The sequence below is a fragment of the Microplitis demolitor genome, chromosome 6 (genome assembly GCF_026212275.2).
Source record: "Microplitis demolitor isolate Queensland-Clemson2020A chromosome 6, iyMicDemo2.1a, whole genome shotgun sequence".
NCBI classification, from domain to species: domain Eukaryota; kingdom Metazoa; phylum Arthropoda; class Insecta; order Hymenoptera; family Braconidae; genus Microplitis; species Microplitis demolitor.
Window position 1 is genome coordinate 7,885,135 of NC_068550.1, and position 19,122 is coordinate 7,904,256.

The 19,122-nt window shown below is 31.3% G+C and overlaps 1 protein-coding gene across 1 annotated transcript in view; it reads right to left on the reverse strand.

The window, feature by feature from the left end:
• Nucleotides 1-19,122, reverse strand: part of LOC103580569 (uncharacterized) — a 221,879-nt gene that overhangs the window by 11,939 nt on the left and 190,818 nt on the right. The window contains exons 11-12 of the mRNA XM_008562374.2: nt 4,164-4,412; nt 254-368 (exon numbers count right to left, since the gene is read on the reverse strand). Coding sequence (XP_008560596.2) covers nt 254-368; nt 4,164-4,412 — 364 coding nt within the window. The remainder of the gene's footprint in view (nt 1-253; nt 369-4,163; nt 4,413-19,122) is intronic.

The following is a 19,122-nucleotide window of genomic DNA, read 5'->3' on the forward strand; positions in this document are numbered from 1 at the left end:
GAACCACATTCGATTTCTCGGATGGATATGGAGATTGTGAAATTAACGGAGATATTCAAACGTCAACAGTGAAAGGGAAGAGAATGTTTGGCTGGTTTTTTGTTTGTTTTACAGCTAGATTGTACGGTGGAAATCTCCATGGTTAAAACTCAATTCTGACGCAGGTTTTCTTTACACTAGGACTCTGCGATTTAACGTAAAACGGAGTCGGGAAAAAATCCACAAATGGTTTTATGGTGAATTTAAAATTTACCTGTACTTCTCTTCTGAATTATTTTTTCCTCGATGAGCGCACGGACATTGACGGAAGCCGTTTGAAGTGGAGGTCCTGGAGTTTCTTTTTTTTCATTTTTCTTATTTTCCCCATCCTAAACATAGTGTAACAGCATTAATTATTGTAAAGAGAAAAATAATGAGGCTATAAAATGCAAAAATAATTATAAAAAATACAAAGAAATTTATTTTGCTAAAAAATGTCACTTGAACACAGGCAAAAATATATAAATCTCTAAAAAACTATGTTATTTTTCTAAAAATTCCTCGAAAACCTGTCGAAATTAAAAATCTATCAAAATTAGACTTTCAGGTTTTTGAGCGCGTGTAGATTTTTTTCTCTCCGACATAACTTCATACAATAAAAACGTTCTTTGTTTCCTACAGTGTTCTTTACATGAGAATAATATAAAAATTTCTAAAAACTCTATTGCTTTTAAAAAAAAATTTGTTGAAACCCTATCGAAGTGCAAATCTCTCGAAATCAAGCCTTCCGAACTTAGAGCGTTTGTAGATTTCCTTCTTTAAAAGATACCATTATACAATATAAACATTTTTTGTTCTTATATTCTTTGTAAGAAAAAAATTAATAAGTTCCCGAGTGATCTTTTAAAGTTCATTGATTAGCTTATTTTAGAGATAACATCACACAATATATGTTTTTTTTTGTTTAAGGCCATTCTTAGACAGTGCCCCCATTTTTAAAAAATTTTCAATGACTTTCAATTGTCAGAAGCTTATAAAAATTTTATCAATTGTTTAAAAAAAAATTAAAGCACGAATTGAAAAAAGGACAACGTCGTAGCAATTTTGCCAAGATGTAGATTTAAAAAAAAATTACTTACTTTTGTTATCGATTAGGAGTTTAACAAAATTTGTTGAATACATTTCAGTAAAATCTTCATGTCAATTTTATAATTCGAATTTTTAAATTTCTTAAGCTGAAATTTATTCAAAAAATGTTGTTTAACTCCTAATTAATAACTGTAAGTAATTTTTTAAAAATTCCATATCTCGGCGAAATTACTAATACGTTGTCTTTTTTTCAATTAATGCTTTAATTTTTTTTTTAAATTAATTAATAAAATTTTGATACGGTCATGACAATTGAAAGTCATTTAATATTTTTAAGAAGTACGGAGCACTGTCTGAGAATATCTTTAATTGTTATTTTCAGCGCTTTTATCGAAAATTATTGTAAATTTAATAATAAATTAACTTTGTAATTATTAATTTGTTGATACTTATCAGTTTATCACTCGCATTGATCCTTACAGTGACAACTCATCAGAGATTATAGGCTTTACCCTTAAATTAATACCTCGGACAAAGATTGAGTTACGCTTTAGTTAAACTAATCACTAAGAGAAGCTAATCGAGGCATTTGATTATCTCGAGATTTGTGATATGGAATTTTGGACCTCCTTTCCGATACGAGACTCTCATCCAATAAACCAGCTTCTATCTATCGTTAGTTTAAGACTTGAGACCCATGATTAGAGATAGTTTGACTTGTTCAAGAGTCACCAAGAATCCCAAAAGCTATGGGCTCTGACGAATAACTTAATGCTGTTATTATATTTATACCCTAGCAACCCTTAGCCTGAATAAGCTCTCGTAATTAATAAAATTCGGTCAATACCAAGCTAATAACTTGGTAACTATATCTGTAAGTCGATCGATAGTTGGTTTATGTCCTACGTCCTGTGCCCTACGTCCGACTTGGATACATCACGTACGAAATTGAACTCTGTCTTTGACGTTGCACATCCGCGGCTCCATGAATATTGAACGAGGGACACTAATACACATTGATTGAGAATCCCGGTGGCTCACTCGTCAATTCGAACTACTATTTGAATGCTTCAGTATCCAACCAACCAACTCCTATTCAGCATCATCATCAAACTATATTACACCTAGTCAGCAATATATTAGAGTATCCGCGTAGTAAAATTTATATCCAATAAAAAAATTACTGACCGCCTGAACATTATAATCAATCATGTTTTATTAATCGCAAATAGATAAATGGATAAGCTATAAAAATAAAAAAAAGTAAATTACTGAAATGGTTGGTAGTAAAAATAGTGTGTACGCAAGTAGAGAAAAGCTTCACGTAACCAGTCAGATTCAATCTGCATAATGGGAAAAGCTTGAGACAATGTTTGTTCAGAGCCTTTTCACCCCTTCCTCATCTCTTTTATCCTCCTCTTTCTCACTCAGTATATCTGGGCTCTTCAGTGTTTCTGCCGAGCGAGAACGAAAGAACTTGTTAATGGGTTCATTTCGATTCGATCATCGCCTTATCTTTCTATCTTCCGAACCCGGTAGTGCTCTTAGTACTGTCATTTTCTTTGGAACCTCCAAACCTCTGCCCCAATTTATTCCCTCTTTCAATTCCTATCTCTATCTCTACAACTTTTATCTTTCCCCGTATTCCCAAGCCTATTTCAACTAAGTACAATCTTGAAATGTCCTCCTACTGTACTAGATTTAATAAAAGCTATAACTTTTTTTACTTTTTTTCTCTATTTCGTAGCAGACTGTCGACATTTTTAATCATCAACTTTTTTATTATTTATTATATATATATATATATATGAAGTTAAAAGTATCACTTCCGTTGTAACTCGTGCATTCTTGTGACATATTTTTTACCAACGCAACGTCTTGTTAAAAAACGTTTCAAGTAGATATTCGCTTGGCTCTTCAATCTTATTATCACTCTGCTCGACGATGTTCAACAAGACTGTGATTTTTACTCCTTTCCGTTTCGCTTCACTCCTATCCGCTTGCCAAGAGGTTTTACTTGCTTTACTTACACATTATTTTTTATTTATTATTTCATGAAAAATTACTTCTTTTATACTATATACATATATTTATATACACGATACTTTATCAGGGTAGTCACAAAGAAATGATTTCGAAATTCCCTGATATTTCCCGGCTTTCCAGTAGAGTTTTCCATATTTTTCCCTGATTTTGAAATTTTACTCTTATCATTTAGATATTCAAAGTTTTTATTATATTCTCATTTTCAATAATTAAATTTGATAATTAAATCATGTGAGAAACCATAAAAGATGGCAATAAAATAAATTAATATTGCCTACTTTTGATTATTCGATATTAAAAATGTGTAAGTTGAAATATTTAATAAGAAATTTCATGATTCAAATAAATTCAAAATACACTGGTTACAAAAATTAAGGAACACTAAAAAAATTTCAAATTTTTTAGCAATTTTCAACAGTTTGTAACTCGAAGAAAAATGGTCGAACAGCAAAAACAGAGAGGCAAACTGTAGGTCCAAGTGTCTAGTTTTCTCATCTGGTCTTAAAAATTTTTTATCATGCACAGTTCCAGAGCAATAAAAAATCAATCATATTTATCGAAAAGAGTTATTGAAGCTCGAAGACCGTTTGTAAGATGAGCAAAAATTTGGTAAATTTTTTTTTCGATAGTTTTCTTAGGATTACTCTAGAACCGCACATAATAAAAAATTTTCAAGACCAGATAAAAAAAACTAGACACTTGAAGCTACAATTTGCTTTTTTTTCTTTTTGTCCTACAACTATTATACTTCGAGTTACAACTTGTTGAAAATCATTCAAAAATTCAAAACTTTTTGAATATTCCTCAATTTTTATCACTAGTGTATAATTGAAAAAATTTTAATTTTGAACTGTCGCAATTTAATTCCCGGATACTTTTCGAAATTTCCTGACATTTCCATGATATTTCCCAGCATTCCCGGTTTGTGTCCACCCTGTTTATTATTATAAATACAATATTTAAGAATTTAAATTGCAGCATTTAATTATTTTAATTAACTGCCCTCTCATAACCAAATATTTATTTAATAAAATATAAATTATGTTTACCTTTTTAAAGTAACCACCGTGCAGCCTCATGTGACCGTTGAGGGCTGGAATATTTTTAAATTGACGTCGACAGAGGCTACATTCGACGAGTTTTGATTCCGTTTGTGGTTTGTTGCTAGGTGTACTTCCAGGTGATGAAGAATTTGCTGGTGATGGACTAGCTTTACCTGCATTTCCAGAATTTCCTGGTGAATTTGCTTGCTGGGATTGTTGACTATGGGATACTTGGGCTGATTGCTGCGTTTGTTGCTGAAATAAAATACCAGGTAAGTTTAATATAAAAATAATATATAGTATAATATTCGATGCCACCAATCGTCAACGATATTTTATACAATGATGCTCAAAATTAAAACGCCGTTAAATTCCTAAAGTCGAGGTCATGCAGTCGCGATAATTCTGATAATTTATTTTTATGAAAATCAATCTGAAGTTTATATTCTTCAATTTATTCATTCAATTATAAAAAAAAAAATAATGAGCTGCTTATTTAATTAATCATCAACAATTGAATTAAATATTTCTTCATTTAATCGAAATTAAAATTATATCTATAATTTATTGTTTTATTAATTAGCAAACATGAACACTAACTTAATAAGAAGTCTTATACATATTTTATGTCATTTAAAAAAAAAGGTTCTAAACTTAAGGTGACGCATGATGATGATCTACTCTACAGTCGTTCGCTGTTAAATTTAAATTCCATGTGCAATTAAGAGAATTTTCTTTGCTAGTGGTTTAACTTTGAGTAAAAATGAATTCACTCTGGTAACATATCTTGAACATTTCGATAACTTGGATCATAGAGTAGGGATATATCACGCCCATTTTTTCCAAATTTTAAGGTAGAAGGGCTGCATTAGTGCTTTAAGAAAATTCAAACACTGCATCTGACCAATCAGAAATGATCAGCGTTTAATGAAAAAGTTTATGAGGCCGATCAGGCATTTATTTTGAGCATGTATTATATAAATATATTTAATTAACAAAATAAGATGTATAAAATATGTGTACTTCTAATAAGAGACACTTGAGTAGTATTCATAGCCGCTTCAAGGCTTCGTCTTGTCAAAGAGAACTTAAGTACGTTCTCTATTTCCATTTAATTTTCCTTTTTCCTCGGTCTTATTGCTCTCAACCTCGTTTTGTTAATCTATCTTTCTCATTCACCGTCTATGATCATTCTTACTCAACATCGGTCTCAACTCAGCATTCCAAGAAATTACCCCTCGTAGAAACTCGAAGCACAGTAAACTCAAGGAACGAGGGATAATAATATGGCAATGTAGAACGCGGAATTCCGTCGTCCTTTAGTGTAAGGTACTTCTCAACTATAGAGTTCCAAAGCCTTGCTTTTCCTCAGCAAGCTCACTCCATAATTCTACCCAGCCTTCATTCACCCTCATCCTCACCTTCATTCTTACACTAACCCTCACCCTCACTCTCACCCTCACCTACACCCACTCTCGCTTTGCCTTTATTCCAGTACACGTCAAGGCATTGTGCGACTTGTACGGAATGGCAGCATCTTGATTCGTAAGGAAACTGCTAACTACAGATCGACATTAATTTCTACCAATCCTGAAATTTTGAAATTTCTTGTAAACAACAGACAGTAAAACCACTTTTGAATTATTTAATAAGACTATTAGTTGCGCATGTGAATTAAAGGTACATAAATTTAACAGGGAAATGTTAATTAAGAAATACCAGATGTATGTCTATTGCATACAGGAAATAAAGGAGCTTAAGGTTATATCTTTATATATATAGAGAGGGAGAAGCGTATGAAGGGATAAATATCTAAGGGGAGTGAAATACAAGTGGACCATCATAATGACAAAGTTGAGTGTATTCTCTGGAGGTTAAGTCGTGGTTAAGGCACCTGTCGGAGCTGGTTAGATCGCATTCTCACCAGCAACACTAGCATATCTCCAGTCTAATTTGGATAACTAAAGCGAAGTGGTAATTTTGCAGTTGACAATTCCACCGAGACGGGAATAATAACACTGCGAGTACCGGCAGTCCGGTTGGCAGGTGGTAAAAGGCCGTAACTCTATCGCTGGATTATATATATATATATATATATATATACATGTATATGCTCACTACTACTTTTAGAGGTGAACAAATAACTTTGGACGTCAGTGAGCTGGCAACTGAGATGGGAAATAAGTCGATGGAAGGTTGCTATATAGATGTAGGGAGTGAGTTTCTTGTTCTCGCTATCCATTTTACTGGAGAATATCTCCAGGTGGATTTCCCATTGGATCGAGAACTTTGCGCCTAGACATCAACTAACTAGATTACTTGAGACAGATGATAAAATTTATCCTTCCATGACTATTGTTTATTATCGTAATATTCTTCAACTGATATGTATATATATATACATATATATAAATACTTTTTTTTTTTATTATTTGGGAAGTAATAAAAATAGGTCTTGCCTTTTAAAATTGTAAGTCTAGGGACTTAAAATTGGGTGCAATAAAGGAGAGTATTAACTGGCAATTGCCAAGTAGGAAAATCTAGCGGTCCAACCTTGGGTGTAAGTCTGGTTCGATGGAATGGGAAAAGAGGGATAAGTTATCGCTCGACTGTGGTATGGTCACAGGTGCAGGAAATCGTCCTGTGTTCTCTCACGAGTGTTCCCCATTGCTTTACGAGTTAAATCCCAAAAGCGAGAGTTGCAATTCCGACAAACTTTAGAGCCAAAGGAGAAAAGTCACTCTATTGATCATTTGATAATTTTTTTTTTGTGGTTTAATATACAACTTTTTTTTTATGTTATTTATATATCAAGGACTTCAAGGTACCATTTTTTTTTTTTATTTCGTCCAATGTAATAATTTTTTATAGTACGCTGCAGTAACGACACTAGTCGACTATGCTTTACCCGTAGGGCGGTAACTCTGTCATAAAACGTCCCGGAAAGAGCTCAAAACACGCTTGGGGTAGTCCGGAACACGAACAGCACAGAGAGTACTGCTCTTTTTTTTACTTTTTTTTTTTTTTTTTTTTTTTTGTTAGCTTTCTCTGTCTATTACCGTAGCTGCTGTACTGGATGGTCACGAGTTGTAGGTATACGCGCGCGCGAGTAGATATAACGAAAGAGGGATGAGGAGCCTCGTAATTACGTTTCGTCGCTCGCCACCCCCGATGGTTTTCCTTTGTTACATTAGCCAGTCCCCGTTCCAGTTTCGCAAACTGGAGGATGTATAGTCCGTTCTTTAGCCAGAGGAAGCGAGGAACCATTTTTTTATTTGCTTTTTTTTTGCGCCTCTCTCATTACGAATGAGAAAATATAAAAAAAATAAATTAAATAAAGGCTTTTTATGAATCATCGGGTAGAAATAACATAATAGATTGACGATAGCAGGAAATAAATTATTTTTTTATTATTCAAATTATGGATCACTGAATAAAATGGAGGAGAGCTGAATGATATCGAGTTTAAGGTTATAATTGTTTTGAGCGAAATGAATAAATTGATGGATTGAAAATAATGTAAATTAAGCGCTATCCATTAATTCGTAGAATAGACGAAAATGACAAGTTGCTAGTGAAGACTCGTGTATAGACTGATGGAGTACATGGGCATGCGGGTACGAGTAATGGAAACAGAATGGGATAATTCTCTGGAGATCGTGGACGAACGCGGTAATTGCGAATAATTGCATTGTCTTCGAGTCGCTCGCTCGACTTGCTTGCCACGCCGCTCATCGGAGACTGAATTGCTTTGATACGAATTAAGGACTAGTGGTTACCAATTCTCTATTGAGTTCTATATATATTTATTGTTCAATTTCTATCATTGTTGATATTTATTGGATTCGAATACGACATACATTGAAAACCAATGAATGTATGTACTATGTAAGGGAAGGGGGAAATCATTCTCTGGTTTTTTATATTTAGTAGTTCGATGAAAATATTTTTATTGTTGAGAGAGGACAATTCGAGATATTATTGTCTGAAAGATAATCGTAAAAATAGACATAACATTTTTCATGTTGTTATTTTTATGATAAACTTTTATTGAACATTAATATCTGTCGAAAAATGTAATGAAAATATTTTCATGTGGATCTTTTTGAATTTTTAAATATTTAATATTCAAATATTTTATACTGGGAAAAAAATTTTTAAGCTTTTTTTTTCATTCCGTGATATCAAAGTTGCATAGAAAATGTACAGAAACTTATTTATGGAGAATTTAATTTTATACAAAAATGTAATGATACATTTTTATCATTTCTCCAATAATTTAGTCAAAATTTAAATATAAAATATAAAAACTTCCTTTGAAATTATTACCTAAAATTTCTAGACCGATTATTTCGAATTTTGATTCTGAGTAAACTGTCAAAATTACCAAAAAAACGTAGAGGAACTCATATGTAGAAAATTCAATTTCCTACAAAAAAATCTAAAAAACGGTTGACCCTGTGGGCCAACCCGAAACTTCTCGTTATTTACGAGCTCTCTGGGTTCGAAAACGTTATTATTGATAAATTTTAGAATTTTTCGAGCTTAAGAAACGGCTGGACCAAAAATATATACATTTTGTAGAGATTTAGATTTTATCAAAAATATAAATAAATTGATTGAGAAATTTATAAGTTATGCAACAAAAACTTGAAAAATTTTTTATTTTTTTTTATTTTTCGTATAACTCGTAAACTACTCGACCGATCGATTTCCAAATTTATTCAGATTTAAGCCCTTTCAATTGCGGCCAAGTATTTCAAATCGGTTGATTTGTTCCAAAAATATAATTTTTGTATGACAAAAATTAGTTTACACATCCATACATACATACGGACGTTTATCCGGAAATAGACAGAATTCTATTAATAGCTTCCTAGGACCTCAAAATGTCGAGATCTGATAAAAACCCGATTTTTCAATCAATAACTTCCCCTTTTTTGAAAATTTTCAATTTTACACGGAGAGAAAATTATGGTAACAGTTACAATATATTATGGGAATGGTTCCCATACTGCATGGTAACCGGTTTCTTTGAAATGTTGATTATAGGAATGGCATCCATATATATTATGGTAATCATTCCTATAATTATGGGTATAATTCCCATATGGTATCGGAATAGTTCCTATGGAATTATGGTAATCGTTACTATGTACCTATGGTAATGGTTACTATAATATTATGGTAATCGTTACCATAATATTATGTGAATAGTTACCATAATATTATGAGAATGGCTACCATAATATTATAGGAAGAGTTACCATATTATTATGGGAATAGTTATCATAATATTATGGGAATGATTACCATAATATTATGGGAATGATTACCATAATATTATGGTAACCATTACCATATACGCTTAGGAACCGTTACAATGTGGTTATAGGATTGGTTACTATTTGCTTATGGGAACTATTCTTATGAGTATGGTAATCATTACCATGATTCTTTTACATACGATATGGGAACTGTTACCATAATGATAGGAATTGTTCCCATACTTATGGAAACTTTTCCCAGAAAGTATGGGTCTATATCCCATAATCCCAAGTAATCATTACCATAACGGTATGGGATGATATTTCATAAACTAGGAACAGTTACTATAATTTTTTCTCCGTATACTAGCGGAAAATTAAAAAAGTTTCGATAATTTTTTTTATGTATTTTCAAAAGTTCAGTTAAAATTTTAATTTTAAAATTGCAATTTTTTTTTACATTGTTTTTTATTCTGTGTAAAAAAAAATTCTAACAGCATATCTGTAAAATTAAACTCTAATGTATAGTATTTACTTAATAAGATATTCTGATTATATCTTATGTTTCTCTTTCTGATATCGTTTATGTTCGATTGGAAACTATGAATTGGTATGAACTCGAAGTAAATCTTGGATCTATCTAAAACCAAATGTCTTCCCGGTTTAATTACTCTACGAGTCAAGAAGTTTAATGGAAATCGCGGTTTACACAGGATGAGGAAAGTCCAAGTAAGCTCGAAAACTAAATAGAAACCTTTTCACTCTATATAATACTGTTAAGCTAGAATTAACAATCACAGATCACGATATATGTCTATACCTATATATAGTACTATACTAATGTAATCCTTGAATAAATATATAGGCATATATTTATTATTATTGAGTCTCATTTTAATGGAAAAACTTATTCGTGTGCTTTTATTACATAAAATTTTAGAATTTTTATTATTAACTTATTTTACTTTTATCCTTTTCTTGTTCATTGACAAAAGAAGAAATTACGAGATAGAGAAAAAAAAGCCCAAGGCAGAGCGATAAGAAAATGTACGACTGGGTTGTTCTTCAGTATTAGATTAAATAAAATAAAGCATTCATACACATAGCGAATAAAAATGGTACGGGAGCTTTTCTTACGTCATTCTGAGAATAAAAGAATGAGAGTTAAAAATAAAAGTAAATAAATATAAAAAAAAAAAAAATATATAATAACATTCAGTTAGTCCAGGTCGTCTTTCTTTACTTAGATTCTACACAGTCTCAAATCAAACGTACTATTTCTTCTTCATTTCTGAGCAACGTTTATTCCATTTCTGTTTTCTATTGATACAGGATCAACAATGTATCTTGTATTTTATTCCTGTATTGTATGTTTATTTTTTATTTTTATTTCTTTGTTTCATCATCGAGGATTTCTAGAAAAATAATATCAAGGCCGGATGTTTTCTCAGCTTCACAACTCACAGTACACACCAATGTAAGCCCACCCGTAGTATTTTATTCCGCACGCTCTTCTTATTTTTACTAAAACTCAAACGATAACTTTTTTTACCTCTTTTGAGAAAACTAAAGACCTTGGGCGATTGAACAACAATGAAAATAAAACTTGATCTTCGTTTGTCTCTCATTTATAAATTTTAAACTTTTTTGTATAAAGTTCTTTAGAAATCAGACTATTGTAATTGGTCCCATGATGTAATTATTACAGAATTTCGCCACCATATGTCTTATTTTACCTAATAGAGTCGAAAAGTACCATCCACTCAAAAGTTCATATATATGTCTGTATATATACATTAGGGTGGTCGTTAAAAATTAAATTTTTTCAGGCGCCCCATAAAAAGTTTCTTTTTAGGGAAAAAATACTTGAGGAATTTAATTTTTTCTTTAACTCGCGGTTTTTTTTAAATATCTCATGAAATATGCAGATTAAAGGAAAAAGTTATAGGAACAATTTTGTCGGAATTTAAATTCTTGACAAAAAAGGTCATTTTCATTTTTTTATTAAAATGCATATTTACGAAGATATTTTTGAAAACTTTTTTTTGGGTCTTGAGTATTTTAAGGATTACGAATGTTAAAAATAAAATGTTATCTTAGGTATAGACAACTTCGTAACTCGCTATTTATCAATTATTAATGCTTCTTATAGTTTCTATATACTTAAAAAAATGTTATTTTCAACATTTGTAATCCTTGAAACGCTCAATTCATAAGATTTAAAAAAAGTTTTTTTAAAATATCTTCATAAATACACAGTTTATAAAAAAAATAAGCATGACCTTTTTTTGTCAAAAATTTAATTTTTTACAAAATTTTTCCTATGATTTTTTCCTTTAATCTGCGTATTTCTTGAGATATTTGAAAAAAACCGCGATTTTATCGAAAAATGAACTGGGGTCGTCCTGAGGCACATGTTCTTTTTACTTGAAAAGAAAAAACCGAATTTCCCCCCACCCCTTTTTATCACTAAAAAGAAGCTTTTTACCACCCTAATATACATACACAGAGCAAACAGTCAATTTTCTTAAGAAAAATATTGTTTTCTGAATTTTTATCTTGACTCATTAAAAATAAAACACTTGATTCGAAAATTTTGTTTTGGTTCAAGACAGTAAATTCTCTTGCCCCAAAAAATGTATTTTTGAAGCAAAATTGAAAATTTCTTGCCTTGAAGAAAACATAATCTTAGTTACAGAAAATGACTCATCTCACTCCAAAAAGTCAAGGTTTTGAAGAAAAAAAAAATTACTTAGACCAAGCAATTCTTAACTTCATGAAATTTTATGCACTTATTCATTGGACATTTATTTTTATCAAGTTCAAAGACAAACCCAATCGTTCGATTAGTTTAAAAATTGTGGGTGTTTGAAATTTTTTTTGATTTTCGTAAAAATAAACTTCTGGCTTGATTCATAAATAACTTTCGGACTGAAACTAATAACTTAATTTTGTAAAACGTATATTAAAGTTCGTGCAAATAGCTTTATTTTTCACTATATTACTTGTTTTTCTAAAAGTTTTTTCCAACAATTTGATGATCTCAAAAATTTCACAAAAAGTTCAAAAAGCTTATTTTTGCAACTGAGTCTTTTAATAACTTCTGATCGATAAGGCACAACTAAATTTCTTGAAATTCATATAAAGCAGCTTATGCAATAAGTCTTAATTATAATACCGTGGCGTATTTTTTAATTGAGTAGTTCGTTTTTTTTATGAAGTTTAACAAATTTTTGTATTTAAATGAAAAATTTAACTTTCCATTCTGGATAAGGCCAGATGACTCATTATTTTTAATATATCATGTACTCAAGTTATCTGAGGGAATCGTAACTAAGAAAATATAGTCATTGGTTTTATGTTTTTATTATCATTATTATTTTTGTTTTACTGGACAGTATACGTATACAATGTTATTTAAAGTCTACGAGCGACATTAAATGTTGCTGAACGTCTTTTCACAGCGGCGAAGCCATGTGTAAAATGTAATAGTGACATTATCTCCAGATGGTGCATTTAGGTGCATCATTAAATTTTACATTTTACACATTGTAATTTGTACTTTACTTTATTCGGTAGTTATCATTTTTTCAGTTTCTTGATATAAAAACCAAGTTATTTATTACATTGTAAAAAATTTGCGGCGTGAATGCGGAGTGGATGATTTATTATTTATTTAATCTTTTTGAAGTGAACTTCACTCCAAAGAGAAATTTATTTTAACATTAAAACTTCGGGTCGGATTGAAATAAAAAAGAATAACAAAAATTTAAATGAAAATAATTTTTTTAATTTTTTTGAGTAGTTCCGTTTTACTTTAACAATTATTTTTTACAATTTAAAATACTTGAGAATAAATCTAATAAAATTTTTTTTTCCAATGGTTTTTCTATAAAAATATACTAAAAATCATATTTTTTCGATTAAAGTTTATGTAGATCACGCAATTTACTAATTTTTGTTCTAAAATATGAAAAAAAAAATTTTTTTAATGACAATGACAGTCTGTCTTATTTTGTTTGCATGAGACTTTGCAATTAAGATTTTGCATATACAAGATTATAAACGTACAGTAATTTATATATAAATAAATATATATATATATATGTATATATAGTTATTATCTAGTATAGGTGAAATTACATCGCCATCGCCGTCAGGTTGGTCGTCTACCGTTGACGGACATTTAGGGCTCCCGGGACGACAATATAACGACGCAAATCTCGTGCGGCTTGTTGCGATAAACGTATCACGTCGTGCTGGATACTGATGGGAACGAGTGACGAACGACAAACGGAAATTGCCGTACGGGTGTGTCGCTCGATAATAATTAATAGGGTCCGCATATTGACGAGCTCTGAAACCTACTGCTAAATTTTCCAATCAAGATACACTAAATAATATCTATATCCACTATATACTAATAATAATAATAATTATAAGTACCACAAGAGGATTCATTATCTGAATTATTTGTTATTTCGATAATTACTCCCAATGTGAAAATTATTTATAGAGAGCAGGGCGAAGATATATATATATATATATATATATATATATATATATATAGTGATTTTCGATATTGTTTTTAACAGAGTAGAGTAGAGTGAGATGAGAAAGACAAGGGAATAATGTCGACGTTGGCTCAGCCGACACATAAATTTCTGTAGCACATGGCGCCCAAGCTTATGAACAATAACCTGACGTGGCCCCTGCCGTTAGACGGCCGACTACTCAGTAATTACAGCGTCCCATAAACATTCGGTTCACAGCTCAATCTCGTCCAAGAGCACCCGTGCGAGCTTGAAAAGGGGTTATAGCTGGTGGCTGCTACTGGCAAAAGGCTCTTTCACTCTCTTACTCCTCCAACCGGTAGAGAATGAAAATGTCAAGTGCCCACCCACCTAGTAGCTGAATGTGTCCGTACCAGAGCTGGTATAGGACCAGAACTATCAAACCAACACTCATAATCCATTCCTCTTTTTGTTTTAATCTAATAATCGATTACTAATAAATTATTAAATCCACGACTCCCAAGTTAAACCTGGTCAAAACATAAAGTTTGCTCGTCTAATTACCCAGCGCAGTAGCCAATGTTAACCTCAGTGTTCTCTGTTTAACATTCACCAGACTCATAGTTATAGTTTAGTTACGCCAACAATTCTCTCTCCCTCTCTCTCTCTCTCGGACTATACTATGTCGCAATGAATTTCCGGTACGTTTATCTGATGCCTCTATTAATTTAATTATCCGATACGTCCTCACTTGTTTAAATATTTCCATTATTAATAATATGAGTCATTATTACAATTGTCATTAATCATAACATTGGTCTATTTTTTCTCTCATAAAAAATTTATATGATTAAAATATATAGCAAATAACTAAAAGAGGATAAAATGTACCGACATTTGTTTATTTTTTAAGCAACGGAAACACTTCAATTTAATTACTCTCAAAAAGACCCAAAAACTAGGAAATAAACTAGAGTAATACACTAATAGAAGGATTTATTTGAGAGTAACAAACTAGATTTATTAAAACTCTTGTGAGAAACTTCTTTGAGACAAATAAATATTTATTAATTGTTAACAAATAATTCTTCGGCGAATATTATCGATAGATGGCTCCATATAATCATATATAGTTGTATATATTTGCAAGAGACTCTGGATAGTAGTAGCGTTGCCACACGGCCATATTTTATATAAAGTATAAAAATTATTTTAAATAATATTGTTTGTCAATTATGTAATAAAAATAATTTTTTTATGATAATATATTCTTTATCATCCCATTTGAAATAAATTTCTTAAAATATTTTTATTATTTATATTTTGAGAGAATTAGGTTATATCTTCAAATACGTCAAATTGCGTCAAATAAATGAACTATTAAATATTAATAAATCATTTATTATACATTAATAAATATTTTTTTTGGTACAAGGAAATACTATCTAATAAATAATTTGTTGATTGTTAATAAGTATTTATTTGAGCCTGTTCATTAATAAATCATTTGTTAAATATTAATAAATCTTATTAAATCCAAAGAAATTATTCTATTAGTGACTTAAATATTAATATCAAAATTGTTTTTACTGGTCGAATCTTTTTCAAATAATTTTTTAAATCGCTCATTTTTCCCCCATTTTAAATTTTTATCTCTCTACGACCGGAAAATGTTGACACCTAATACTAACTTGGGACCTATAAAAAAAACTGAGGCAGTGAAAAAAATCGCACTATTACGATTTTTTTAAGATGGTCCATTTTGGCCTTTATTAAAATTTCGAGACTTTACATACAAAAATTTAAACTCTTTTCTTTAGGAAATAACTTGATAACAATTTATAAAACTAAACGCTTAAGTTTTACCCATTGACTACATTTAATATAAATACCATTATTATTATTTTGATTAAATCGGCTTCAATGCTTCAAGTTGGTTTCTATCAAAGTTTCATTATTAATACACGTGATGATATAGTAATTGCTGTTATACGTCTTTACGCAACGATGCTTCTCTTTGATACAACTTACGATAATTTCACTCAAGTTTCAAGTTAACAATGCTCTTACATATAGATATACATCTGTGATGGTATAGGAATTTTATAGATTCACGACGCGATTGAATCTTGGAAATAATCATACTACAATATATCCATACCTATATGTACAGATAGACGATTTCTCGTCATAGACGTCAGTCATCTATGCAACGGAGAATTATAAATCCTTCGAAATTATCGTTAGAACATTCAAACAAAGAGAAGTGGAACATCCATCTCGAGTCATATATATATACATATATATACGACAAAACTAATTGCCTTTGTCCAAACAGAGTAACTACATTGTTATCTCGTAGTTTGATAAGACTTTAGTACATTCGAATTTCATGTGGCGCCAGAGGCAATGTCAGTTGGGAATACTCAAATGTCGCCATGAAACGGAACAAGAGTCATGTTGCTTTTGATATGATAAGAAATTGTCTAATAAATAACTTTACTTGTAACTCGGCTCGCGTAAGATTTACCTGTAGAGATAATCGATATAGGTAATCTTGTTGATATGGTTGATATCCATGTTGTTGTTGTTGTTGTTGTTGTTGTTGTTGTTGCTGTTGCTGTTGCTGGTGATATTGATGATATTGATGTTGATAATAATTATGTTGCTGGTAGTTGTAATAATAATTTTGTTGATCTTGCTGTTGCTGTTGATATTGATTATTTTGCTGGGGATGTTGATGATGCTGGTACCAATCATTGTAATCACCCATGACACTTTATTTCGCAAGTCTTTATAATTAATATCATTCGCGCAAACATATCACTATCACTGCGAAGTTAAAAAAAAACTAGTATGGTAGTTTTCAATGTAAAGCAATGAAATTTTGAAACGAAAACAAAATAGATGATAATTTAGTGAAATAATTTTTTTCGGTCATCACTTGACGTCATATCCATAGGGCGGTAATAATTTTTTAGTTTAAATTATCGATCGGTTGAGATGAGAGGAACCGATTAAAGTCTGGAATAAACGAGACGACGTCATAGAAGCCTTCCGGTGCAGCTGACGCGACTTTTGCGACCCGAAGTGAATTAAGTTGGTTTTAAAAATAAAAAATAAAATAAAGAGAAAAACCTAGAAAAAGGAACTGAAAAAAGCGTAAAGGAAAAACGGAAAGTAAGCGCGTTTATCGTTTATCGGCTAACCGTAATTACGAAGAGTTTTTGCATAAAACATGACAAGTTTGAGTGGTTGAAGCCCGTTTTATATCTAGGATCCAGTTTAGCTCAAAAGTACTATAATTTTATGTGATTATGGAATAGGTGAAACGAATTAAATGTCGCGGTTAAGCATTAAACGTTTGTTGTTAATTTTCAGTGATAATTTACCGAATGATAATACGGGTGTTCTATTTTCTCACTAGTGGTCGAAAAAATACAAGGCTGCTATTCCCTATTCGGTATTTTGAGGTAACGATTTAGTTTATTGACAGAATAAAAATAGTTTATTGTAAATGAAATTTTTTTGGTTTAACACTTATACAAATTAATATATATGCACGTATAATATATATTATTATTGGGCTTATAAATAAGCGGCACTGAAATAAAAATTTAAACACTGAGATATCGTATTGCACAGGATGACGATCGTGAAACGACTAAAGTATTTTAATTTCTGCAACTCTGAATAAGCTGCTGGTGGTCATCTTGCTAGTGATGATCATCCCCACTTTTTAATAAAATAACTTGGAGATTTAACAAAGACCGGTTGGTACCTTGGCATGGACAGTTTGTTGAGATGACGGGAGGTGGACGCTACTAAAGATCAAAAGGGTTGAAATACCCCCTGTGAATTACTAGCCTTAAGTCACTTCCTGTTTTTATATTTTTTTAATCCCATCATACTTGATGCGGTGTCTTTAAACATCAGAGCTACACATCATCATCATCATAATAATAGCGGTAGTTGTAGTAGTGGTAGTAGTACACAAACTTGTTTTTTATGGATTTTAAAAAAGTAGGATGTTATTTAAAGCAGAGTATAAAAAATATGAGGCTTTTTGATCCTGGTCACGTTGGCGTAAATGCCGTCCAACCGCATGTCACCAAGCTTCGAGCTTTACGTCATATATTTTACGTCGCTCGTTTTTTCTACGAGCTAATTGAATTTCCCAACCCATAGAAGGTTTTAGTTTTTTTCTCTATCATTCTGGCACTAACTCCAACTCTAACTCTTGCTTTGGCTCTATCTCTGTATTATTACTATCATTATTATTATATTTTTTTAAACTCTTTTTGTAGACCAATAGTTGATGAGGGGTCGGGTAGTGTTGGCGGCGTGCATCAGTGGTCGTATGTGAAACCGCAGGGGAAAAGCGTTTGCGTGATGATCCGATTGGAAGCTAGTTGCCAGTTTTACGTTAAAGTTTCGTGTTTTCCCATCGGCACTATCCCGCCTGGGATGTGGGCTGTGGGGACAATTGTCGATCATAAAAATATAACGTTGATCGTTTTTTGCCTCAGGGATAATGTTTTTAAAAAGATGCTTTCGTTTTATTTTATCATAAAATTATTTTATTTTACGTCTTTATAATTATGCAAGTAGTGAAAGAATGAGAAAGTGAGGAAATGAGGAACGGTATGGGATTCGTAAACAGAAGCTCGCTGGCAGGCACTAATGCTTGTCTTAAGGTTGACAGTATCGAATCAATCGAATGTGGGCGAAACTACCTCAACCAACGTCGTAGCGTTGAGAAATACGCTTGAAAGTCAATACCGGTATCCAATTCTGAGCACCCGAGTAGAGCTCTCGTTGCTCAAAGTACACCGGATACGTAGGAAGAAACTAATTGGCAGCTAGCACTTCAGAAACACGAATAAAAGCATCAATAGAGGGAGAAACACTCGAAAATGCGAATAAAAGAGCAGAACGATAGAGAAAAATAGTTAAATTCTCCAGACTACAACAAAAGATTTTAATGCTTTACGCTTTTAGATATTTTTTATCTCATCCGGGTAATCGATTTTATCTTTTAATTCTTTAATACCTACCATTAACTAACAAAAATACCCATTAATCATTATTCTTTTTATAGAAAAGCGTTTGAATTATTTATTTATTGCCGGAATACTTATAATTTTTATCAAAAATGATAAACAGTTTTTTGATGATTCTGAT